Here is a 27862-nt window from a genome sequence, read left to right on the forward strand (position 1 = left end):
GAAATTGTAAGCTACAGAGTTTTGGTGTTCAGGACAAAATGTTAAGTATAATTCACAAGAAAAAAAGTGATTCAGGTTGATAATGATATGATCAATTTTATCTACATAGCACTTTCCAAGCATAGAGCACAAAAGGAATTCCAAAAGAAAGAAAATAAAATACATTGACCTAAGGAAGGCTGTCGGAAAAGCACATAGCCCCATTACCCCATTTGGGGAGATTGAAATCATTTCACCACTGCAAATTCCTTTACTCCAGTTGTTTATTGGAAGTTATGGTACTCACACTTTGGGGGCGTTACTTTGGGGATCCCAGGACCAGCTCCACATAGATTGACTGCAAAGTGACTCTTATACTTGAGGAGGGTAGTTTGTCGACAACAAGATGGAACCCTCTGGGTTATCTCACTCTTTACCTACACTGGACTGGTCACAATCTCCAAAATATTATCCCAGAGGGAGGACATGGTGAGTGGTAAAAAGTTATCTATGTTATTTAAGTTGCCCAACGACATGTGAAATTTTAGAGGAGTTCATCCATTAGGTCTGCCTTGGGGTATGAGACTACTCATATTCCCCCAAAAATACCTCACTTAAGAGACTCACAACATTGCAGCTGAGCTTACCTTAAGATCTAAAAACCCATTAATCCTTAAAAAAAACCTTGTTGCCCTCAAAGTGTTAGCAAAGACACAAAATAAGTGAACCTCAGGTGGATGTCTATGTGAGGTTCACCTGCTGACAGTTTGTGGTTAAAAGCCTACTTTCATGTGGGTTTGCTATATCTGCTTTATTCTGTGTGTGTTCTATTCTTGGGGTAGCATGTCCAATTAGTGAAACAGACAGGTAGCTTACTGTGGGGATCTCTTTGCCCCCTAAAGAAGCAGACTGCTAGTCATTACTCGAGACAGGTCCTGTCTGCACTGTGGTCCAACAAAGATTTCCCATTAAGACAGGAGGCTGCAGTCACTTACCTCTAAAGCCTACAGTATATAAAGAAACACACACAAACTCTGGCAAAAGATAACAATCTCAGGCAGGTCAGACTTACTGTGCTGTGAGACAGGTGAAGAACTAGACAAGTGTCTCCTGAAAGGACGGCACTGGTGTGCGCTGTGTACTCGGCATGTCACAGATGATTAGAGAACCTGCTAGGTTTATAGGAAGTGCAGTGTGGAGTCCACTAGTTAAGAAAAAAGGTTCATTAAGGAAAATGCAGGCTATCAGACTGTCTCCCACCTCCCCGTATTATTCAATTTAGCACTTTCACTATTATGTGGATGGCACACAGTTTTACCTACTAGTTACACCTGCCAACACCTGCTGGATTAAAAACCCACCATAACTGATTAGATGACATCAACGGCTGGATGTCAAGTAAGTTCTCTCAACTCAATGTCCTATAAGAAAAGGAAAAGTGGCCTGACATAACTTTTGTTATGATTTGGTGTATATAAATCATAAATAGTTGAAACACTGTTACATTGACCATGTTACTGTGTTTCATTGTGGATCGGACTAACAAAGGTCAGTGTCTGCCCTGATATTGATTCATCTATCCATATGAAATTGCCAAATGGATCTGAGAAGATGACATATTGGCACTGATCACATCAATGTAAAATGTGGAATGCGATCAAAATGTGTATTGCTACCAATGCTTTGAGGATAACAGGACCTCGAACAGTGACAAAGGACAAGCAACATTTTAAATACAGTAGTGTACCTGATACACTGTAGGTATACAGATGAAGATTGTAAGGCCGAATGTAATACAATATTTTCCTGGCAAAGTAAGAGGTTCATGTGATAACGGTACATTTTATTGTGCAAAAATAAAGTGTGCATGGTTCATTATACCTGCTGTGCTTTATATGTTTGATAGGAAACACTTCTCAACTTCAAAAAAGAAAAGTGAAGTTGTTGAAAGAAAAGTACCTCACAAATTAAACTACACACATATCTGGAATTGAAAATGTTGATGATAAAAACACTTGCAATGGAAAGTGATAGCAGTGAAACCCCGCAACCAAGCACTCTCCTGATTGAAAAGTTATCCGCGATGAGATGTCAAACGTGCACACGTGTGCCTTATCTTGTTCACACACGTCACCTGATTTAATGAAACACTCTTTATCCCTTTCCATCTCTCTGTATTCCCACCAAGTGAGTTTGGTGGGGATCAAATCTGCCAGGCTAACAGAGTGTGAATTGTTCTCCTACATTGCTATCTCCCCTCAGCACTTCTGCTGTCAGCGTACGACGAAACGGGTGGATTTCTGTATGTCTTCAGTCCGCAGCTTGTTGTTCTTTTTGATTGCTATTCCCATTTGGCAGAGCCTTTGTAAGTGTTTCCTGGAGTTGAGATTAAACTTGAAGGTTTTGGAAGATTTTGCTGTCATATTGTGACGTGAGCTTAGCATCTGAGCGTGCGCCATCACTTAGCAAAGGTGGGATAAGTGATAGTTATGACTACCAGAATAATCACAGCTACTGAGCTATGTCAGTCCTTCACAGGCTTTATGAACTAAATCTGTAGTTCTGATTTTATATGAATCTAAAAGTAAGATTTCTCCCTGCTGAAATATAATGTTGTGGATATTATCCTTATGGCATGGCAGTATCACAAAAGCTTACAAAGCCTTGAACAATACAAAGATGCATCCTCTCTCATTCCTTTTGATGTCACCCCAGCCATGACATCTTTGATCCTTTCTTCTTTTCCCTTTCTCTCAGTGTAATATTAAAAACCAAAAGCACAATGCCATGGCTGCTGCTTTAAAGGAACCCAAATCCATGTCATCATTAATAACCATTCACACATGCAGGCACGCACGCACACGCACACACACACACAAGCACACACACACACACACACAGACACACACACACACACAAACAACACCAACTTAGACACAGAATAATAAAAAGTGATGCCTTACGATCTTTCCCTTTTCTTCTTATTGCTTTATTCCCCAATGTCACGCCTCGCAGTCGCGCAGAACTTGAGCTCTCTTCATAAAAACAACACACTGCCAAGGTGAGATGAAAAAAATGATATATTTTGACAATCTGGGCCTAATCATTATCCCCCAACTCTGCATGCATTTATGCTAAATTTTCCCAGGCAGAGAGCAGAAAAAAGTGTTGTTTTCCTTCTCCCTGCAAAATGTAGCTATCAAACTAGCAGGGGCGGCTAATATTTTTCTAATAAGAGCTCACCTTTAATTTCAGTCAAACGATGCATTTCGTACAGATTAGCAGAGGCAATTTTCTGATTCAGATTCCATTATTAAAACACTCCTGCTATCCGAAAGTTTCTCTTGTTGAATTTAGAAAAGAATTAGGTTGTTTTTTTAAAAACTTGAGCTAGGATTAATACCTTGGGGCTATTGTTGCTGTTATCTCCTACTCTTAGGGAGTTTTCACAATGCCAACCAGCTTTCAGAGCAAAGTCAAATGTCAGCCAGTCATATGATTTTAATTAGGGATGGATGTTCCCAGCAAAAACACACACAATCAACTTATGATATGCTAGATTTACCTGCAGAGTTTGCAAGGTTTTGTTTGTTTGTTTTGAAGGACTTTCACACAGAACTATACGATGGATGTAGTGATCTTTTAATGTTTGTCCTGTTTGTACAGTAGCATCTAATGCCACAGCACCATGGTTTATCGATGCCTTGCAGTAACGCTTTCTTCTTCTTCTTTTGATATTTAATGTCAGCTTTTAGGTGCATTACCACCACTTTCTGGTGTAAGGAACATGTTAGTGGTCACATAAATGATTTGATTTCTAACAATGTAAAGACTTCAAAAGTAATGACAAATCTCAGATTTTAACCATTGAATTGAAACTCTTTCCAACTTATTTTAAATTTACTAACACAACAAAACATTTTAATTTTCATGATGTGGCACAGGTACAATGCAGATTGTGATAGTTGCCATGGGTTACTGTTTGTCCACCCGGGCTATGAGGGTTATTTGTCATTTAATACATCTCTCTCGCTTTCCCTCTCGCTCTCTCTCTTTCTTTCTCTGGTTGCATCTTTTCATGAATATTCTCTCTGTCTGTGATTTCTTTAATCCTGACGCTCTGCTCTCGACTGCACAAGCAAGCACACATCAGCATGCATACTCAGTGCAGCGGGATTTCTCCCATAGTTTTCCATGTGTACAGTTTATTTCAATGTGCACATACAAACAAACACATAATTGCTTTGAGGGATGTCATGAGGGCAGCTCTCTCTTTCTCTGTCTCTCAGTGTGAATGCGCATGAGTGCATTTATGACTGTCAGGTGGTTGGCATCCCAAAATAAAAAGGCATGTCCCATCATGTCAAATGAAGCCATGCGTTACCATATCAAATTGTACACAAATTTATTTCTCTTCCTCTGTCTGTCTCCGGCTCTTTTTACAGTCCAGTCTTGAATACCACCTTTAATATAACTGCAGGATAACAACATGAAGTTGCTGGCTAAAAATTTACCATGTCACTCTCCACTGCAGAGATGTTTAACTAAGAACAATTTAGATAGCTTTAGATAATAAATGTCTACAAGATATCTAGCGTCACACAGCAAGCAGACAGAGACATGTGATCCCTATTCTGTTCTACTCTATTCTATTTGATGTATAAAGTCAATCATTAGATGCAGCAAATTAATAAAGTAATCACTCCTCAAATTTCTCTTCTTAGGGATCGATAGAAGCGTTATCTTATTTAGTAGCTGTCCTGGAGCTTTCAATCATATCACATAATCATCGTCATCAAATGGAGATTGACTAGTTGCTATGGAATTTTTTCACTTAACGGACAAATTTGAGTTAAACCCTCACCCTTAAGATTAGAAACAGCAGTTTAAAAAAACCCCACTTTCACTTAAAGAGGAAATAAAAGTTGTCCTGAATGTGAATCGTTTTAAAAAAAATGGAAATTTGAACATCCATGTCATGCATTCACATGACAATTGGGAAAACTCTATTTTTAGATAAATATCATGTGATATGATAGAAAGCCCCAGAACAAGCTACTAAATGTTCATAGTGATATATATATATATCTTTGTGTGTGTATCTTTGTGCATGCATTTGTGTGTGCGTGTGTGTGTGCGTGTGTGTGTATCCATATTCCAATCCTCCCAGTTACGAGTTCTGTCACAACACCAGGTAAATTACCACAAGCAACAGAGCACTCAAGGATTACCCTGTGTAGGATTAGCATTCACTACCTGTGTGTGTGTGTGTGTGTGTGTGTGTGTGTGTGTGTGTGTGTGTGTGTGTGTGTGTGTGTGTGTGTGTGTGTGTGTGTGTGTGTGTGTGTGTGTGTGTGTGTGTGTGTATTTGTGGGTGTGGATGTGGATGTGATTGTGAGTTTTTGTCTACACACATGTACTGTTTGTGTGAGTATGAGATAAAAAAGAAAAGAGAAAGTTTAACTTTGACTCTTAAGCTGCTTTGTATATGCATAATTCATGTCTCTCCACAGGCTCTACCTTGAAGCCTCGGAAACTAGCTACTGCAACTAAAACAAACCACCTCAAACAATCTCAACTGTTTTTGTTTTCTTTGGCTCGTCATAAGCTTTAATGACACAAACCAGAAATTGTTGGTGCTGCTGTTCCTGTGGTTTCAACTAAGCTGAACTTGAAGGATGCAGTGACGTTTACTCACCTGTACCTTGTCTCTAAATGTAGTATAGCTAGTTGTTTTTTTAAACCTGATGCTGTGGAAATTTCAATTTTGGCCGGGATCAATTTTTGTAGTTAGCTCCATAATTAGGTGATTAACTGTCTCACAGCAACAGAGACTGCCATTGTGTCTCTTTCATCATTGACATGAATGGAACTGTATTCACTGCAGTCGACATGAGCTAATGCTGCGATAACATAAGTAGTTCTCATATTTTATAGCTTCACAGTGCTTTTTTCAACCTTGGTCTTTGTTTCATGGCTGTTTACAGCTACAGCCTGTCTGATCATGTCAACAATGCAATGGTCAAAGCTGTGATGGTAATTTTCTTTTGAGGACATTTTACCAACAGTTAGTACATGCAATATGCTTCAATGCTAAAACTTTGATAAGATGATTTTCACATTCTGTGGAAGAGGTTCGCCCATATTACCAAAAAGTTAAAGTTTAAATTTGTCACTTTAAGCACTGCGATTCTAATAAAGTCCAAAAGAAAAAATATTTTTGAAAATGTAACAAATACTGAATTAGCAAAAAAAAAGAACAAAATCAGTTTTGCTTAATATCTGTGTGGGTCACATACACCAACACTGTTGACAATAAATCAACAGTGGACAATACTAATCAGTGAGCTCATAGTCGTTTGTACTTTTGTCAATACAGCATTATTGACGCAGCACAACTGGAAGTAATATAATGACACCAAATTACTGCGTTAGGTTTCAGAACATGAGGCTCTGTTTACACATAACGACTGTTTTCTGTTGTTAGTGCTTCGTCATAGTCAAACTGACCCTCCTCTCCACCTTCTGCTTCTAGGCCCCGGCAGGCTGTGTCCGTGTGCACTGAACTGCAGGCCAAGGTGCTTGAGTGCTACAGAGGAAATCCACAGCAGACGCTGCAATGCTCCAGCCTGGCCAAACAATACATGACCTGCGTCCTGCAAGCGAAGAAGGTACACAAGGGCTACATACTATTTGTGTTTGTGTGGGATGAGTAAGAAAATAGTGTTATTTTGGGTAGGACACCTGTGTGAAGGCTTGTTTCTGTGTGTGTTGTAATATGTGTGAATATTTGTGTGTGACACACTTGGCCAAAGAATTAGTTGTAGCTCCCTTTCCTTTTAAAATACGTGTTTTCTTTATTTGCTACCAGATTTTTTTCCAAAGAAAACTGAATGATAACAGATAATTAGTCCGACCTGGGAGGAGTTTGATAGTGACACTGGGGCTGGGAAAAAAGTAATCGTTTAAATAATCCTTTCAATCCTTACATCAAATCAGTTAACTTTAGGGAATTGGGAGCTTTGACACTTCAAACTAAGCCAAGTAAATGGGACAATGCTTATTGAGTAGATGTATGAGTCACCAGGCACACACTGTGTTTTGGAACTTTCTGATAGGAAGATTACACCGTTATTAATGTATTAGAATCAGTTTTGGCATCCAGCACTTTGAAATACATTCTGCTGATGCTTTCGCGAATAGTGTTCAGACCCTACACTTATCTACAAAGTGCTTATTTTACCCAATTTCTCCATCAAAAAACAATAATGAATGGAGCAATTTGCACATTATAATCGTGACAAAATGCACTGATACGGCTCCAAAGTAGATAAGAGGCACAAAACAACAACTGGTGAATTTGGCAGTTTAAACACTTGATGAAAGCAAGGCAAAGGCTCACAATAAAAGCTCTCAGTCTTTTTAGAATGGTTCAAAAGATACATTTGCCGGGGGATGGTGCTCTATGGGGAAAAAACGTGTTTGTAAAGGAATCACTTTTTTGTATGGGTCTTGGATTCAGCTTGTGTGTTTATGTTTTAAAGAATAGATAGTTGTGCAGATTGGAGGCAAGCTGTTTCCTTTATAAAAATGTAAAGCATTTTCTTGTTGAGAGTCTGAATGAGAATCAAAGAAAGTGAGAAAGAAAAAGAGGGCAAATTAATGGGAAAAAAACATTTTCTTTATCGAACATGGTGAGTTTTGTGGACTCAAAACCAGAACTAGCAGAGATGAAGAAGGTGGATTAGACTGAAGTTGGAAACCGTATGTCCAGTCCCCTTCACACTGTGGTTCAGATTGCTTTTCTATGGTGGATTTTGGAGGAAGGTATGAATTATTGTTCTGTTTCTGATACAAAATGTTAAATTTCTGTGAGATATATTCATATTTATATTCATATTTTTCATTCTGAAATTCCTGTATTTCTAAAAAGCTGTGGCTTTGATGGTACCAGAAGGAAAGTCGTGATCTGAAGCATTTTATCACCAAAATCTTTTCTGTCTTACCTCTCTTTACTGGGATAAAAAAGAGTGACCGGCACTACTCTTTTGAGGAGGGTGGGATATGCAGGTTGACCTTTAAGACGTCTGAGGAGCTCTGTCACCAAGCTCAGACTTAAAGAGGCATCGAAATGTTCCTAGATTTAAGATGTAAACGTGTTGTTTTTAAATGTCCCTTTAAAATACCTCAACCCTATGTTAGCTCTCCTTTACTGCTTTATTTCTGACTTATCCAGCCATCTTGTGTATTATCTGCTCATCCTTGGGTCTTTGATCCTGCTGCCTCTGTTGATCCATCTCTTCCTCCTCCAGTTCCCGCTTTCCTCTTCCTATATTAAAACCTCTATCACTGGTGTATTAGTGCATTAGCTCTGATCTCAACCAATGGCCATGGAGCTCTGTGAGGTCTCAGCTTGCTTTTGCTAACACGTCAGGTACTACCACTGGCATGTTCTTTGAAAGATGCTGTGCTAACATGTTTGTACAGTCACACAGCCTGTTCTCAGACCCACTTCTCTCTTTGTTGAACACACATTCACTGAAACGCCCTCACCAGTTAGTGAACATTAGCAGCTTTTGTGAGACTTTACTTTAAAACCTCTTATTGCTGTTATTATTTGCATCCATACTATACAACAAGCTCATGCTTAAAGACAAAATATTTGAGGGTATCTTTCAAGGCAGCAGCATGGATTGGAGAGGGTCATGTGTAGTGCAACACGAGTATGCAGATGGGGTCAGTGAAAGTATCAGAGAAGAAGACATACATATAAAACATATAAAATCATACAGATGAAGAAATAGAAAACTTTTAAAGACTCCTGGATATAGACAGTTGAACTTTTAGATTGATTTTGATTATCTCAGTTTTTAGTGATGCTTTTTAACATGAATATTCAAATAGCACCTTGGGACGCTACCCAAACGACTGAGGCGGTCTCAGAGAGAGAGGGGGAGACGGGTAGCACTGCCACCGGAGGCCTCCCAGTCAGCCCTAATGAAAAGAAATGAGTGGGCAGTCCCAAGACCCCTCTGGACACGCAGGCAGCTGTCCAGTCTGCCTGTCTATAAATGGATCTGACAGAGCCAGCAGCTTGGCGGAGCAGAGCACTTGGACAACAGTTTAACTAGGAAAAGTTTGAGTATCGCTGCTGGTTGTTAAGGGTCAACAGGGAGCAATATGCACTGCAGATTTAGTCATGAGAGAAAGAGAGCAGTGGATCATATTTCATTATGAAAAATGATTTTCTGCAGACCCCCGAGGAAACATTTTGTGAAGGTTGAGACTGTAAAATAATGGAGGTTTTGCCTTTTGCGGAACAGGGCTGTCTAAGTGCTTGTTTCAAAAGTGGAACAGAGGGTTTGATCATTTATGATTGATCTTCACCTCACATGAGGTCACATGGATCATGAATTTCATATACCACAGGTCCCACATCACAAAGCAGAATGCCACTTTTTTAGGAAAATTTGAATAACAAATTAATGGAATAAAATAAATAATTTAGTAACATTAAATGTCTTATGTTTGATATCTCATTTAGGACTACAAGTCTTTCAGTTCTATTACACTAGTAATGGCTCACATACACATGACCTTTATTTTGCACTGAAGAACAGCAAAAGTACACCAAAATATTTTGAAGATGCACTTCAGTTTTGTAAATTAAAGTGACAAGCCATATAAACTGTCCGTTCGTGGAAAGATAAACTATTGAGCGAGTTAGAAAAGAACATAAGTTTGGATTCAGTTATTTTTCAGCTTTGTGCAACAATAAGAGGACGACTCAATAGACGAAAAAGCTTTTACACTGGTGAAAACATCCAGACAGCTTAAAAGCTCTGTTCTTTTGTTATCTGTATGTGCTTGTAAGGATTTTCCAAAGCAGACTTATTCTCTCCTGTGATTAAACGGAGAGTGCTGTATTTTCCCCCCAATTTCTTTTTATCTTCGTCTGAAGTCAGGCTTTTCTTGAACTCAAAGATATCTTTCTAATTTTTTGTCTCTCTGTACATAAAGCTTGACAACTATCAAATTCCTTCTATTTGAAGCCCAACTCTTTTCCTCAGTTTTCTGGTATTTTCTGTATTCTCAAGTCATATTCAGTCCATAATTTAAGCATAAATGCCCATATACATATAATACCCATTTAAGCAAACTTAACGTTTTTTGCTAGCATCGCACCATAGCCGGTCACTTCTGCCCATTTGCCATTGAATTTCATGACTTTCCAACAGTTCATTCATGTAAACTCTACTGTTAATATCTGTTACTTACCATCGGCTTGTTTGCGTTTGTCCATCAATCTGCCAATAAAAACCGCTGCATGGCATATCTGTCTTTATTTCAGCCAGAGTCCCGATCTGAGCATCACTAGAGTACTGTATCTATCTCCCGCTTGAAGTCCTCCCAACTCACTATCTACAGTGGCACAGCTTTCCTTATATGTCACTCAAAAGTTCTTTTATGTTTTATGATTCATGCATGCACACACACCCACACACAGACACACACACATACAGTACTTGCACATTTTTCACAGTATCTGCCATGATGCCATCCATTAAAGGCAGTTGCTTCAGGATATAGTCCCGCTATCGCTCCCCTGGCCCTCTCCTGTCAGTGTCTCTTGTCATATTCTATTGTAATGCATATTGGGCGTGGGGGGTGAAGCAGGGTAAATGTCAGCTCGCCAAGGCCCTGCGTTATCATGAAGCATTGTGGGTTTTGTCTCTCTCTGTTGTGACGTCAGGCAGTATCTTATATATTAAAACTATATGCTATATGAGTTTAAGCCTATGACAGATTTTATGAGTCCACTCTTTACCTCTCAACCTCACACACAAACCATAGCACTTTTCTAAAGCCACCACATGCCCCAACCCCTTCCTCCTCAATGCCCTAACCCTTTGCAGAATGTTAACGCTAGCACTGTGCCATTCAGCAGGGGCCAACGCCATCAGAGCAACACTTGACTTGCAACTGTGTCCAACATACTTAACCCACTTGAACCTGATGGTCTTCTGAAGGCCAAGTGTGTGTGTGTGTGTGTGTGTGTGTGTGTGTGTGTGTGTGTGTGTGTGTGTGTGTGTGTGTGTGTGTGTGTGTGTGTGTGTGTGTGTGTGTGTTGGCATCTGAGATGCTTGGTTAAGTGTTTCTGCCTTGATTACACAGGCTTATTGTGCATGATGTTGTGCTTTGTTTATTTAAAGGTAATCAGAAACCTTTCTCAATTACAACATTTAACATGTGCAGTAACCTTTTGAAATCAGCATCAGTATTTCCAACAAGTAAAGGGGGTTGGCAAAGATTTGCATGCTCAGACATTTTGGCTGGTGGGCTGAGTGTAAGGGGTATCCAATGTTCTGGTTAAGTGCTGGTATGATTAATCAATCAATTGGTGATTGACAGAAAATGAATAAAGACGACACCATTGTAAATTTGGCTGGCAATATCCCCACATTTTATAGAGATAAAGCTACCTGACAATGCAGTTATGATGAAAATGCAAAACTCAAGGCTTCAAAATGGCAGTTCACAAACCAATGGGTGACGTCAAGGTGGTTTGTTTAGACCTGCGCTGCCCATGAAAAAAGAACTGAATGGCTTGAGTCATAGTAGACTATTTTTCTGTTCTCCGGAATCTCATTCAAACCTGTTCAAATTGTCCAAGTGAAGAAGTTGATTGATAGGAAGAGGAGGAATTCTGCCATTTCTAGGTAAAAAGAGGGGAAGATCTAGAGAGAGTCTTTGTAGCAGGGAGGAAAGGAAAATAGAAGGTGACTGCCAATGCGGAAAATGGATGAGACTGATGAAAGAGAGGAAAACGGGAGAAAGAGGCTTAGCTTTACCTGTCTGTGAGGAAGGGTTAACAGAAAACTGTAAGAGAGATACAGTAAGCATGAGTGGATGATGGGAGGAAATAAGAGAAGTGGAGAGTGTCAGCAGGAGAGATGAAGGAATTTCCGAAAGGATTGAGGATCGAAAAGAGAAGAGAGAAGCAGGCACCGTCTGTCATTACTGTGAGAGAGGAAGAAGAGACTGAGACAAGGGATGTCAGATTTTAGGATGTATAAAGGCAAGTCATAATAAGTAAAGTGTGTGTGTGTGTGTGTGTGTGTGTGTGTGTGTGTGTGTGTGTGTGTGTGTGTGTGTGTGTGTGTGTGCGTGTGTGTGTGTGTGTGTGTGTGTGTGTGTGTGTGTGGCTATCAGTAGTAGCAGGCGGGGACCCCCACTGTGAGCCTTGGCCTGCCTGCTAACTCTTATCTGATAACTGAGCCACTCGGAAACAATCTGTTCCTGCTGCACACACAAACACACACAGACACACACACACACACACACACACACACACACACACACACACACACACACACACACAGACAATTGTGCATGTTGTAATGGTCCTGTTATTGATATCTCCTGTATAAAAAATGATCCTCTAATCCTACACTGATAATTTCTTCTGTGTGTTTGCAACACACTTTCAAATGATACCAATGTGAACATGATATTTTTTCTCTGAGGTGATGATTTCTTTTACAAATCTATGTAACACTCCATCATTATCCAGCTAAACATATCTTCCATGCTGCTACACTTCACTGACCACCGTCTCTGTTACATGATCCGTTCCCTCCTGTCAGGTTTGAGCTGCCATGTGTCTGTCTTCATTTGGCTACAGATAAGGCGTCCGTGTAAATTGTGAAAAAAGCGATTCGCTAGGTGAAGACTGAGTGTTCTTTTACTCTGTGAATGGAAATTTCATTGTCATCTTCATCATTCTGTCGTTAGATATGGTTATAGTTTGATCTGTAGCACGTGGGTTCTTTTGGTCATCAGTTTATTAGCTCTTTCTAGGGGGCGGTTTGGAGACCAGAGGGGTTTCTCTAGATTGTGTAGTGTGTGTGTGTCCCTGTCGCTTCTCAATCACGTGGTATGAACCACCGCAACGACTGCAAGACTGGTGTATCATGAACTGCACAGAAATCCAGTGACTCTGAAAGTCGCGTAGTGTGAACTTAGTTCAGCAGTGGTTATCTTTAGTTATCAACTGATTTTTCGTCAAATTACACCAGTGAATGAGTTGAATCTGTGAGTTTTGCTCCCAGCTGTTAAGCTGAGGATTTACTGACTGAGACACTGATTGCTTCTATTCAGAAACTGAACTCGCTGACTAAACAACTGTCTAAGTAAATCACTGAGTGATGTGTAAATGGTCCAATCAGTCAGGGCACATTTGTTGACCAAAGCAACCGACTGACTGAGCAACAGACGTACTGAATGAGCAGTTTAGTCCCGTGCTGTGCACATAACCAGCCCCACTAACGGACTGACTGAGGGGCTTCTTCAACTGGCTGACTAATTGACTGTCTTGGCTGTCTTCCTGACTGTGTAATCAGTGAACGGTTGTGTGTTTGTAAAGCAGCGACGGACACTCTGTAAGTGTCTGATTGACAGTTCTGCCTGGCAACTGTCTCCGTCTCTCCAGAGAAGGAGAGAAGTGAGTGCTGTTAGCACTGAGCAGAGAAGACAGCTATTGATTTTCCACTGCTCTATTATTTTTGTTTTTCCACATAGAAGAGGAAAGCGAGCGAGTCTAGAGTATTCTTGTGCATGTGTACGAGTGAGCGTCTAATTATATGTGTGTTCACATGTTGGACTGCTGCCTGTATGTTGCTCGTTAGCTCACGACTATAGGTTTGTGTGCGGACCCTGGGTGTGTGTACACTGTTGCTCTCCCCCACACTGCTCTCTAATTGGATGAAAACTGACATGTGGAAGAAAACATGTGATTGTGTGTCTGTATTTGTGTGAACCAGTGTTTTCGTGTGTATTGAACCTAATCTCCACAGACACTTTTCCATCTCAGCAAGAGTCCATGATAATGAAGGGCAGTCGCTGGTTCAGCTTCGCACCTTTTGCACCAACAGATGATGGTGCAAAACAGATTTTTATGATATAGAAAATAATACAACATTAGAAACTGTGTACGTCTTAAATTGTGTGCGGACCTTGAGCTAGAATATTTGGCTGCCCTCTCTGCCCAAGGTCGGCAGCAGTCCAAATCCGGATCTGGGACGCCAAACTGAAGTGCGTGTGCTGTGGGAGGTTCTAGGGGGTCAGTTTTAAATTCAATAACTACTTCATGCACTATGCATGTATAATGTTCAATCATACTGCTGAACACTCACACACACACACACACACACACACTCAGACACTTTAAAGCATGCATAAACTGCACACACAAATAGAGACACTCTCACTCAGATAGTGTGCACATACGCAGACACACACACATTGTCCCCCTTTTATATCTGCGGACGTGAGTGGAAATACAAAGCCAAATCCCCTTGTCACATTTGCCGCTCATCTCCAATTCCGTGGGCACAGGCCGCGATGCCCTCGGATGCACTTGGCAAGTGAACAGCTAACCTGCCCGTCAGTATATCGGCGTGCCAGCCTAGCTCCGAGGTAGTTAGCATGCCAACTAGCCCACCCGTCAGCCACTAGCTAATGCTTCACTAACCCCTGGGTCACCCGGTGTCTCTTTCTGTGGCTTTGTGTTTGTGTGTGTTTTGACACGAGAGGTGTTATGTTGCACCGTATAAAAGACTTGCTTTCTAAGACACCAGCACACAGGCCTTCCTTGATAATCTCGTTTTAAAACCCTTCAGAAGTATTTTGATACACAAACGTCAAAGCTGCTCTGCAGGACCTATTTTTGTCTCCTGTTTTAATCTTACCCTGATAAACAGGAAGTATGAAAGAGTGGGAGTTGACCTTCAAAGCAAATAAGAAAAATAATTATTTATAATTTTTACATGAATTAATTATATTTTGGAATTAAGTTCTTCATCTGGTACCAAGCGTAAGAACCCAATAAGAAACTTGCTGTGTTCTGTGGTTCACATTCCAGTGCATGTTTTAGCGTTTTTCTTTTTCAAGCTGGTGAAAAGGAATATTCTTACATGAACAGTCACGTCTCTGATATGAACTGTGATACCTTTTCGGTGTCTTCAGCATCGTGGTTTGACTCTTAACTTCTGTACGAAGTTTTCAGCAGATGTACAGGAGACAAGTGTTTCCTTGTGGCTGAGGCCTGTCCACCCTCCTCCCCTACCAAATTTTTTTTATTGAATTTGAGTGGTGCGCATGTATAACCCCCGGCTGCTGGATTGAAAATCTTCAATTATTAAAAACTATGAAATAATCTGACACTTCACTTAAAAAGGAACTTTGGAATATATTTATTAAGATCTATTTATACGCAATGCCCCTTTAACCCGCTGCTTATAGACCGAGGCAATATATTGGACTTTAGTGTCCAGTATGCAGTGTGTCCCCCGACCCCCTTTTTTTTAATAACTCCAAGGGGCCGACGCATCTTCTGTTATTACTTGGATTTTACACATATAAATTGATTTGAAATCACTTTGGTTAATAACAGGGCTATTTTTACCTTATTTATGAACGTGAACGATAGATTCGTCAATCCTTTCCCATGATCACCTCCAACGTTGAGAAACCGAATGTTGGATGCTGCAGAGTGAGCGTTACGACATCGAAGTTAAGCTATCAAACACTGCACACAACTTATACTCTAGCTCTATACAGAGACCGACACTCAGGAGGGAACATTTCCACATCGTGCCATTCCTACTCTTAACGAAAGTATCCAGAGCGCTACACCAGTCATATCAGGTACAGGCCAAACTCTTCCATGTCACAGGTCAGACTTTCTGTAACAAGAGCCACACTCTCTCTCTCGCTCTTCTTTCCTAGTAGTTGTTACACTATTGTAATTTAGTTGACATTAATATGCAACAGATTAGATTTACAATGTAGATAGAGGGTTCTATTTTAAATGTCTATATATACACACTACCACTCAGATTTTACAAGAAAGAATTTAGCTAGATACCTATATCCAATAAATACAAGACTCAAGACAGCATTGAATGTTAGACTCTACGTGTGGTGGAAAGTGGCTGCTGCTGTCGAAAGTCTAAGAAGTGCTGAATTATTCTACGTGACATGAAGATATTTACAGGTGGAACTTTCTCTGCAATTTTTTTTGTAGTAGGCAGTGTGAGTCTTTGGGTGCTGTGTTTTTGAGTGAGGGACTGGATTTCCCATAATACACCCTGACTTTTGACAGTTTCCCCTTGGGTTCCGTCAATGTAAATGTATAATTCGATGCTTTCTCCTCAATTCCACCCCTCCCCCCTCCTTGTCTCTCTCCTCCCCTTTTCAGAGCTCACCGACGAACCACGGCTGAGAAACCCAAAGAAAGCAGCAGGAAAAAACGAAGAAAGGGAGACCATGTCAAGTCCGTCCATTTCTCGCCTCCTTCTGTCCTTCTCCTATCCATCCATCCATTTATTTGTCACTGAATAAAGCCCTCCTTTTCCCCACTCACCATCCCTCGTGTTTTTTGAGTGTATTATCTTGATTTGTCACTCCAGAGTGTATGATGTGTTGATTTATTGTCAAGTTGCGCCAGCACATCCCTGCTGCTGCTGAAATAAATCCGGGTGATCCGCTGGTGATGAGACTGCAGGTTGAGTGTCTTTTTGTCGTGTGTGTGTGTGTGTGTGTGGTGCAGTGGCGTATGGCTGTCTCTCACAGCACGCTAATAATGCTTCCACTATTGAAAATGGGGTCGTGTGCACCCTTCTGACAATGCTGTGCAGGCCCAGGGGCTTTATTGTGTGTCGTGCTCATGGTTTTATTAAGAGAGAGCGGAGGGAGAGGCGAGTGAAGGAAATGAGGGATAAATGAAGTGGAGGACAAATGAATAGTGAAGTGTGCATGTATTAATATGTGCGTGTATGTGTGTCTCTGTCTATATAGTGATCCTGCGCACGTGTCGTCACATTAAGGTGATCGGGCGAACTGCGTGCACGTGAGCAACACATTGGACAGGCCACATATTGTCCCTGCTAGCTTTGTTTCCATGGTGACTGCAGGGGTTGGTCGCTAGCAGCAAGGTGTGGAGGAGCCTTCCAGATAACCCTGAAGGTCAGCACACAGAGCTACAGCACACAACACTACTTTGTACACACACACGCACAGAGGGAGCGGGTTAAGTGTGTGTGTGTGTGTGTGTGTGACACAGTTAAGATGCATTTCCACTTATATATGGACATGGTTGGCCACCCTCGAAATGACAGAGGCTTGTTATCGGACAGACACACACACACACGATCGTACACATACACACAGCAGACCCGCGGAGAATATTAATGGACCTATAATAAGCCCACGTATTTGTGCCTGGATGTAAATCCACATTCACACAAGTGGCAGTCAATATGAATGTGGTAGAGTGTATTTGTTAATGATAGCTGTGAGGATTGATCTATTGATCACAGTTTGGCTCCCGCTTACCATCATGGCATTGATCAGGACAGTGCCACTGACAGATCCATACAATATTTGCTCTGATGTAGAGATGTTTTAATGTGAAAAATAGAAACTGATGAGACGGTGAAGAAAGGGATTCAGGAGAGTGTGCGTGTGTGCGTCTGTCAGCCTGTCTGTCCAGTCTTGTGTGAGAGTCAATGAACCGCTTCAACTACAGACTCCACTTCCTCACCAGGGATTAGGCAGCTCTAACCTAACAGACGTGATTCACATATTACCTATATTAAAGCTGGCACCATATTCGAGGTTTCAGCCAGTGACTCTCATATCCCTCCTCCCTCCGTGACATTTCTTTACAAATACCAGCCTCCATTCAATCCGTTATTGCCTCCTAACATTCAGCAATTCTCTGATTAAACAAGCTCCCGAAAATCCCCGACACTGCTATCTGCCATTTGGCTTTTATTAGAAACCCACCTCCTTTAATTAAATCGGCTGAATTACAGCAATATCAGGGATACTTCACAAATACATTGGGTAGGAGAGCACAATGGGTGAAGAAGAAAACAGAAGACTGGGCTTTATGAGATGTTTTGAATGTGGTTTTGTGTTGAAATGAGATTGAACACAATCTTGATGGAGGGCTGATGTTTTTTTTTTTTAAGGAAGCTCAGGTTTGTTTGATCTGAACGTGTCTCATCATAGAACAGGAGTCACGGCAGAAACTCTGTGTCTGTAATTTTATTTTGTTTTTTTACAGAATCCCTTTAAGCACCTGATTTATTTTTCACTCCTTCCTTCTCCTCCTGCTCCATGTCAACCCCGCACCTTCAGTGCCCCCCAACCCCCCCCCCCCTTATTACTCTGAAAGACATGGGATTGAGGTTTCCATGGTAACTAGCCCAGCTTTGACGGGGGGAGACAGCTGCATGGTGCGAGGTTAGAAGATGGCTGCTCAAGCCTTTCAATGCGCTGCTATCGATTCCAAGTCTTTGACAATTACTGGGCCTAGTTGACTACGACGTCTTGCAGAAAATGTGCATAAAGGGTGTGTGTGTGTGTGTGTGTGTGTGAAGTAATTCTCAGTCTGCGGCACAACATACAGTAATTATCTTGTTTTTTTCCACCTGCTTAAGTGCAGGTGTTTGTCTGAGAAGCGATTACTTGAGTTGCTGCCAGAGCTTTAATACGTCAGACATCATGTAGCTTGAGCTGGAGACAAGTTTGACAGTCAGCCACGGAGCCTCGTGTTATGTGTTTTTGTAGCTCCACCCCATCTCTTTTGTTCGCCTCTTGAAACGCTGTTTGTCAGCTGCACTTTCTCGAGCTGAGGTGGTGTCAGACTTTGACGACCTGCTGCCCTTTGCAAAGACTTAATGGGGATCAATTCCAGTAAAGTTAGACACTTGTAGAAGTAACATGTTGTCCGATAAAATGCTCAGACGTGCAAGCACACGTTCCCTCACATGTAGTGTACCTACTCCTTTCCGACGTTCACGCATTGCCAGAGTATTTATTCCCTGCTTTTTTCCTCAGTCTCTTGCTGTTTTTTCCTCTCCTCTTTTCTTCTCTCTTCCCTCAGCCAAATTGGCTTTGTATGTGAGAAGTCGACAGTGAGCCTAATTGGAGTGTGTGGCTCCATCATTGACAGTCACCATTCCGTTTCTGTGTGCAACACACACACACACACTCACATGGAGCTCTCTAGCTAATTGAATAGTCTTTTATTAAACTGTGTTAATGTGAACTGGAACTGGCTGTGAGAGAATTGAATTAGACCCCCCACTATAATCACCAACCATACACATAAACACACGCAGCTCAGCGGAGCAGTTGGATGGATGGAGCCTCAGCATGGAGCGAGGAAGGAGACGACAACACAGGGAAGTGAGAGGTGAGCGTTTTGCTGTATTCATTTTAATGTGGTATCTCAAATCGTTACAGATTTTTACCCAATTTAAAGCTGCCATATCTTCAATGTATTGTGCAGACACGCATAGACGCGCATGCGCATGTGGGCAATTCACATTCTTACCAATGGTTTCACACTGTCCCACTGATCGACAGGTGGTGGTAAAGACACATGGTGTACAACAGCCTCAAATGAATTCTCAAATGCCGCATCTCAATAGCTGGGTAAATCAATTAAAAACCTTCTGTTTGTGTGATTTGGGTGAACCAACCCTTTCATTTGTTCACCCAGGGGCTGACGTCATCAGCGCAGGGTCAAGGGGATCAGTTTTTTTTCCTTCCAGTCGACCCTGATACAAATTTCCCAGTTTAATTTTGGGCCACGCCCCAGTCGGTGAAGTCACCACATTTGTTTTGTCTTTCACAGCTGAAGGGACATTGTCAGAATCACATGGAAGAAAGCTGTCGATCTGCTGCTGTCAGTCGAGGAACGCCTGGTGGGTTGGGACTACAAAGTTGAATTTCATATGAATGTTCATTGATGATAATACCTATTGTCTGCCTGTGACCTGGGTGAACAAAGACATTGGAGAGAACAAAAAGTATAACACAATGCAGTGGCTCTGTGGTTACCGTGCAGTACAGACACTTGCACCCATGTTACAAATTTCCGGATACAGTGTATGTCCTCGTTTTCATCTAATCTGAGAATAATCATCTACCACAAAAGTGACCTGGTACATCTACTGTAGATTTGTCTTTTTTATCAGGTGAAATGAGTCTCTGCACTGTGTATGTTCTGAATTAATTTGACCTCCGTGGAGAAACACTCTCTGTTTCATCGAGCATCCACAGACAGACGGCGAGAAGAAGCACACAAAGGCTGGTGGAGAGATGACCGGAGGGGGCCTGAAGCAGCAGGGGAGCTGACCCAAGTGTCTGTGGTGAAAGTCGGGGTGTCGCAGCACATGACTGTGGGAGGAGCGGTTCAAGAACCGTACAATGTCCCGTCTGACGCCAGAGGAGGAGAGCAGCCTTTGGAAGGATGAAACAAAAAGGAAAGCAGAAGGCTGAACCAACCCAATACACCAGTGAGAGACTGAGAGTAAGGGAAATTAGGTCAAGGTTATAAGGACAAAGTTTTTCATCTGGGAGCAGAGTGCAGAGAGAGAGAGACTGGGGACGCTGGGAAAGGTTGTGAGAAGAGAGGGAGTGGGAGAGCGAGTCCACCGAGGCCTGTAGAGGCGGCTTGAAGACGGTGGCTCCCTCCTTTCTGCTTTATTATATTAGACTGGTGGATAAAAAGAATCCGACAACCTCTAAAGTCATTACAGCCCAGTAAGACTGGCTCAGAGGGCGACGCAGCTCCTTAACCCCTCTCGGCACACGCCTGGATGTGTGTGCATCCCTCAAAGTGCTACCAAATAGGAGAACGGGTCCGCGCACGTCTGAAATGCTGAGCAGGCGTGCATGCACACACACACACATTGGCCAAACCAAAAGTGGCACCACTTAATCCTCCCCCAGTAACTAGGATAAGCCACCAGTCTTATCTTTCCTCCCCCCTTCCTTCCCTCACTCTTTCTTTCCTCCGGAAACTATTGTCCCTTTTCCCGTCCCGTCCCCCGTCCCCCCCCCCCCCCCATTATTACCCTCCTCTGCCCCAGACCTTAATGCTTCATTATTCTGTATTTAGCCTGAGATCTTTTCTTGCGCCGGCACTAGAGAAAAACATGGGTTCCACATTTCTTTGGTTCTTTGTTGCCAGGTTGTGCACAGGATTTGAGGGCAGATTTCTGGTAGAAGAAGGATTATCGCTGCTTTTGACAATCATGCTGCCAACTCCTGGCAAGGTGTGATGTTGTGATATTATGCCAGGAAGTTTCACTGCAACTACACTGGGGAATGGAGCAACAGGTCTAAGAGCAATCTGGGGTTATGCGTAGATGCAGTGTGAGGTTTGATTTTAAAGTATATATTTCTCAGATCAATAATGTATCTGTCGCTATCCAAACAGTTTTTTGTTCTTTCATCCAAGTAGGTTGTTGTGCACTTGAAAGTTAGATGCATGTGTTTTTTTCTGTCAACAGTGAAGATGGCTGAAATTCTCAAGGTGGAAGTCACGGAATATATATTATTATGATCTAGAAAACTAGTCTTAAAAGTGTTTTTAGCATCTTTCAATTGACTGTAACTGCACGTATTTGTTTTAGTGAAAACGTTGAGCCACTAACAAACCCACTGTTCACTACCTGCTCAACACCAAAAGCAGCAGAGTAGCCAGATATTTCCCTCAGGATGCGGTGAGGAGAGAAACAGCTAAGGGGAGTGAATATTGGGGTTAAATTCCTTAGGTGGTCACTGAGATGGCTTCAAACGAATGCAAATGTTAAGTAAGCAACTGTTTGCTTGCTTGTTTGTGTTTACAGCTTATTGTGATGTCCATACTTGCTTAAAAATAACACTTTTTGCTGCTTTAAGTGAGAAACTTGCATTTTTAGACCAAATGGGAAGGAAATATGAACATATTTATCAATCTTTACCCTTTTGACTGTAACTTACTGAGGTTATTGTTGCCCACTCTAAGGTTATTTAGTTGTCCAGACTTCATTGCATGTCTGAAAGCAGCTTTAGTCACTTTCCCTTCTCCATACTCTCTCTCCTCCTGTCACTCATGGACTCACACACAAACAGTAATCAATAATGGCAGGGCTATTTGTCTGTTGATCCTATCTCCCCACGTAGACAACTGCTAGTACGGCTTTGTCCGTCGCACAAAGAGAATAGAATGCAACACACACACACACACCTCCAGCCCTTCTATCATGGCCTCCTCCCTTAGACTTCCCGTGTCAACAGAAGCTTTGATTAACCAGGGAGAGGCCCTAGCCCTTGTATCATTTAACTCTGCAATTTGCAGTGTGAAATTATGTGATACAGACTGGCACAGCATGAAGGCTCTAAACACAACATTTGATTTTTTTTGTACAGAAAATCATTTTCCATTTTCGTTTCAACCCTGCTGCTTTGTTTTTTCCGCTCTTTGTTTGTGACTAATACTCTGAAAGAAATATGGGGAAAAAACAAAAAAAAACTCTATATGTGGCAACTCTCGTCTTGTAACTTCAGCAGGGAATCGTCGCAAGAGCATAAATAAAACTCAGCCAATTTCCTTCACCCACTGGGGGGTGTGATTTTACCTTAAACTTCCAATTAGCTGCCTTCACTTTATCTATCAGTCAATCAGTCTCCAGAAAGGCTTTCTCTACCCACCACATGATGCACACCGGCCACACTGTGGCTACTGTGCATTTCACTCTGATGATAGTTATGTGGGCTGTATCCATCATACTCGGCTGGTTATGACAGCAAACGGAGATTGATATTTAGCCGCTTGCTTGTGCTTTCATGATGTGTGTGTGTGTGTGTGTGTGTGTGTGTGTGTGTGTGTGTCTGTGTCTGTGTGTGTGTGTGTGTGTGTGTCTGTCTGTGTGTGTGTGTGTGTGTGTGTGTGTGTGTCGTCGCAGTTGAGTGACAGGCTGAGGGACCTCTGAATGATGCCCTCGGCCTCTTTACCAGCTGGCAGTGAGTCTGCCAGGTGAGGAGCTGGTCAGTGCCAACAGGTCAACTGAATGCCACTCAGCAGTGGCCTGGAGGTCATGTGTCTTTTTTTGGGGGGGGGGGATAAACTGTAGTGTGAACTCTTTTAATGCTCTAATGAGCTATGTGCGCAACCGCACATCAGAGTCGTGGGACCGGGTTGTGGTGGAGGCAAGAGACAGATTTTGACACACGCTCAGCTCAGGTATGAGAGGAAAGGGAGTGTGTGTTGCCTGCGGAGCAATCAGTGAATCCTTCCTCTGCCTATAGATGGCAGCATTACACTCCTGCGCCCTGAGTCAGGTCACACCCTTCTTACAACCAACTCACTGCAGTACAGCTAAGACTTTCTCCTGATCCCTAAAGGAAGATTTCCTTTTCTCAGTTTCTTGCTCGAGACCACTTATCCAGGCCACCTCACCTGCTGTCACAGGGCTGCTGTGGACACCAGGTCAGATTTGACACATTTTAGTTTCATTAAAAGCAGATGAAAAACTACTATATAAGGTTTTTATTAATGAGAAATTTAATTTTAGATACTGTCAGACACTGTGGTCTGATCCCCTTTTATAGTGCCCTTTACAAGAGAAGTCTTTTTCTAGACAGTACAGAAATACTGTATATCAATTTTATTATGTCTTTGACTCATATTCTCAACTCTGTCAGCATGAGGTTTTACCAGCCGATCGGCAACGTTGAAACAAGAGCTGCAAATGTGACCATCAGATGTTATACATATCTAGAACATCTACTAGCCCCGGGGAGATGGAGGAACACTGGAGTCACACTGACAGTGTGTCAACATGTGTCATGTTGGCGTGATGAAGCTAAAACAAGCAAAGGGCTCTTTAATAGTTTGATGACATCATTTTGCAAGAATGATCAATTCTTCATTACTTCTTAGTATAATGATATTCATAATTTGCCGGTGTGAACACGTCTGACTTGGACAATCTCCGGCTGAGTTCTACACATGTGAACCGCAAACTTCGGAAAATGTCCCGACCCAAATTTTGGGACACTTCATGTTTCCCCCCAGTTTCCAGTCTCTATGCTAAGCTAGGCTTCCCAGCTGCTGGCATCAGCGTCATATTCACCACACAGACAGGAGAGTGGTATCGATCATCTTAACTACTCTACGCAGGAACGCAAATAAGTGTAAATCAAAAAGGCCTCTTGACTGGCGGGCTGCTGGACTGCGAACACCAGCACGCTGCCCGCGTAAACCGGCTCACTCAATCTTACGCCTCTAGATTCTTTTTACCGGCACGACCCATGAAATTGATTCTTTTTATCTGTATGTTTCTGAGTGTTTTCGCCGCGTGACACAGGTTGCTCTCCCGCTCTCCCTTCATGCCCTCGCCGTACAGTAACCTGGTATGTCTGTGTTGTGCGCGAGACACTCATTTCATGCTTCATTTGATGCCTCACGAGCTCCGTTAATAAACAAGACCGCCGTTGTCTCTCCTACACCTCACTGTGTGTGTGTGTGTGTGTGTGTGTGTGTGTGTGTGTGTGTGTTCCCTCTGCACTCATGTGGGATTAGGTGAGGCGTCATGCTCATCAGCCTCTTGCCGTCGTGTCAAAGTGGGGGGAAATAGTGTCAAGCTCATTACCAACTTCGCCATCACCCATTTAGGGATTATAACTCCTTCCATCAACAAATCAGTGAATCTGATTGTTCTCGGATTGTGTGACAATGGATTTTTGAATTGAAAAACGGTGCAATTTATATTAACATAATAGTGGCGGAGTGTTGAACTGCAATTTTTTCCTGCCCGTCTTATCTGTCTGTCCATGTGTCTGTCTAGAAGATGCTTGTGTGCCTCTAGAGAAAAAAACAACAACAATTTTATTGAACATTATATTTGCCCAAGGTCAGGGGTCATCTCCCATCTACCCAGAATACACCTGTAATGGGAGAGCAGAGCTTAAGAGCGCACACGGGTCCATTTCTCCGTTCAACCCCTCTTCTCCCACAATGCTACATCGTCCAACAGCCTCGGTGAAGATGATGCACCTTATTTCGCTGCATGTTTTATTAGAAATGATTGTCTCACTTTCATTTCACATTCATTCAGGCTTATGAAATGCTTTGAGCATGATGCAAAAAGAACAGTTGCAATAAATGTGACTATAATAATGGCCTTGATGATTTTCATAGTTATATAGAGTTTTTTAAATATGGCTTTCCATATTGTTTAATAAACTACAAGCAGACACACTCATGCCGGTGAAGAGGATGTGGCTTTCATATTATTCTCACTTGATGCCGCAGCCACTATTAAAAAGCGGTTTCCTCGAAGCTTAACATTGAATTCTGAGTTTATTTTTTTCCACTCAGACAGCATGAAGGAGTGTTTATATATTGTGTTATTAAAAGGGAGAGAGCTGAGACAGTGACTAATCTATTTCCTTTCACACAGCAGCCAGTAATCACTGTTCTATGGAGCTGCTCATTCATCCATCCATAATGTTATCAAGACACATTATCTGTGTGTGTGTGTGTGTGTGTGTGTGTGTGTATCTGTGGTTTTGTATGATTTTCAGGGGCTTTGAAAGCAGGTGTTAAAAATTGTGAGGATTTTGGTGTATGCAAGAGTGCACATTTGTGTTTCTCAGTATTTGAAACCTGCCTTTCTGTCGGAGCTCCCTCCATGCTGCAGAGCCAAATGCAACATGTTTTCCCGCAGCCTGTGGCTCAATCTCACTTCTTACATTGTCAACCAGCGGAGGTCACACACTAATGTGTGAACATTGGTCCCTCTTCTCAGACCTGAAAGGCAGATGAAGCTTTCTGCTTGGACAAGGCCACAAAGACATGTCTCCCAGCTGTTTTTTTACAGGGTGCTGAGTGTGCTGCCAACCATTTTTGTTGTAAGTCTACAGAGCTACAGATACCACAGACAGGTACAGTGCTACATAAAGGATGTAAAGAATGTGGCTAGGATTGAAACATGTAAGCCAGGGGCGGATGTGTTGGGATTCAGAAGACATTGAGTCACACAACAGGAGGATCTTACAAAAGGGATTTGATGATGTGAATCAGGATGTTGTGGTCAGTGTTACATCTTGTGCCGAGGTTTGGATGGTTGAGAAACAGTGATTGAGAACTGAAGTAAACCTAATACAAGGAAGTGTTGGCTCAATTGCAGCACTTTTGTATGTATGGAACATTTATGGACTATAAGTGATGCTGTTTGATAAAATACCATCAATGTTGAATGAATTGAGAGACTGCACCTCCCACACTTGTGCGACAGAATCACAATATGCCCTCATTTTCTGATTCACAGTTACTGCCCGGCACAAATTGCATATTAGATTTAGATTTTCAGTTTTTATTTTTCTGACCTGAAATATGAATGTATTTGTGAATGATAGATATGCAGATATATACGCACACACGCATAACAATATGCTGAGCTATTTTAGCAATGCTGGAATATGAGAGCACGGCTTGGAATTCTCAGTGATCTACTCCGTCTGCTGTGTGTGTGTGTGTGTGTGCGTGCGTGCGTGCGTGTGTGTGTGTGTGCGCGCGGACAGATGATGAGTTGTGGTCAGTCAGGCACTGATCCCCGTGAGAGTGTTAGGACTCTGACCTCGACCCCCACACGACCCCACCTCTGTTTACCACCCTCAGCCTCCTACCACACACGCCTGTCATCACCCATTAGGCAGTATAGCACACAATGACACAGGATTTATTCTGGTCCACTCTTTGACCTTTCTCTAACCAACATATATGCATGGTGAACAGACAGTAACCCTCTCCCCGTGAGTTTCTTCTGTTTCTGAGCAGCAGCTTGGTCTCTGACAGTACTCACTGCACAGCTGCAGGTCAACCTCACCCAGTGTATCAGCTGGAGGTGAGACCGCCTTAAAAAGCAGGAAGGATACAGCCTGTGAGATGTACAGTATCATTACGTTGGATAGATAGATAGCAAAAAACTTTTGCTCCTGATTCATACATTGTTCAGAAACTACACTGTAGATTGTGGCCTTTACAAAACACGTTTTTTTTAAATGCATTTTTGCCTTTATTTCATAGTATGACACTATGGAGAGATGGTACCCGCAGGGAGAGGGAGGGGCTGACCTGGGAACACTGATGATACATAGTGCGCCATAAACCTCCAAGAGGATAGATACTCTTTCCTTGTCAAAATTGCCTGCATGTCATTTGTGATCACAAGACAAACTGAAATTGACTAATCAGTTCAGCACTAATTACATATGTATGTCAAATTGGATGCTTGTCTAATAACTACATTTTGTCTGCCTCACCCAAAAATAGGGATTTTGTGAGACAAAACATTTTTCAAAGGGGCCACAGCAGGAGGGAGGTGCGGTGGAGAAATATTTGGGTGAGCGGTGAGTCATGTGGCACTGTTTTTTTCCTGCAGCTCTCTTCTGGATATTCGAAAGCAGCCTGCGCGCCCCGACTCATTCCATTCTCCCCGGGGAGTCCTCTCTGTCAGACTGCTGGGGGGAAATTGACCTGTGAGTAAAGCAGACATATTTAGGAATGGTTATTTATTGAAATGCTAGAGAGGAGACCAAATGACTCAGACCGATTCAGTCACAAACACCTTCAGATGTGCACACAAATGTTCAACTTGCGCTCTGAGGGAACATTTCATGAAAAGAGGTGGAAGTATCACGGTAACTTCAACCGTCAAATGTGGCTAAGATCTTTTCTCGCTCTGCAGTGAAGAGCATTTTCTCCCTCCTCATCCTTGTTTTTCTCTCATCCCGCTCTGACTCACAACAAAGCTTTCTCCGTCGGTACAATATGATCCGGTCAGTAAAACTGTTTCTCGTGTGTCTGTAATGTCTATGATTTAACTTCCCTTTGTTGCTGTCAGATAAAAACATTTTGTCGCCTTTCAGGAGTTTGTCGCCTTTCAGGAGCTAAGCAACAGCATTGTTTGGGTTTATCCGGAGGTGTTTGAAAGCAAGGGACGGAAAATGTTTCCAAGCTGCAGACGACCAA

The 27862-nt window shown here is 42.2% G+C and overlaps 1 protein-coding gene across 3 annotated transcripts in view; it reads left to right on the top strand.

Moving 5' to 3' along the window:
• Positions 1-16404, top strand: part of LOC118309699 (MICOS complex subunit mic25a) — a 48109-nt gene extending 31705 nt beyond the window's left edge. For all 3 annotated transcript variants that reach the window (XM_035632099.2, XM_035632100.2, XM_035632101.2), the window contains 2 exons: positions 6515-6650; positions 16241-16404. In XM_035632099.2, the coding sequence (XP_035487992.1) occupies positions 6515-6650; positions 16241-16264 (160 nt within the window). In that variant the 3' untranslated portion in view covers positions 16265-16404. The remainder of the gene's footprint in view (positions 1-6514; positions 6651-16240) is intronic.
• Positions 16405-27862: the final 11458 nt, after the last annotated feature.

Source organism: Scophthalmus maximus, chromosome 6, assembly GCF_022379125.1.
Source record: "Scophthalmus maximus strain ysfricsl-2021 chromosome 6, ASM2237912v1, whole genome shotgun sequence".
NCBI classification, from domain to species: domain Eukaryota; kingdom Metazoa; phylum Chordata; class Actinopteri; order Pleuronectiformes; family Scophthalmidae; genus Scophthalmus; species Scophthalmus maximus.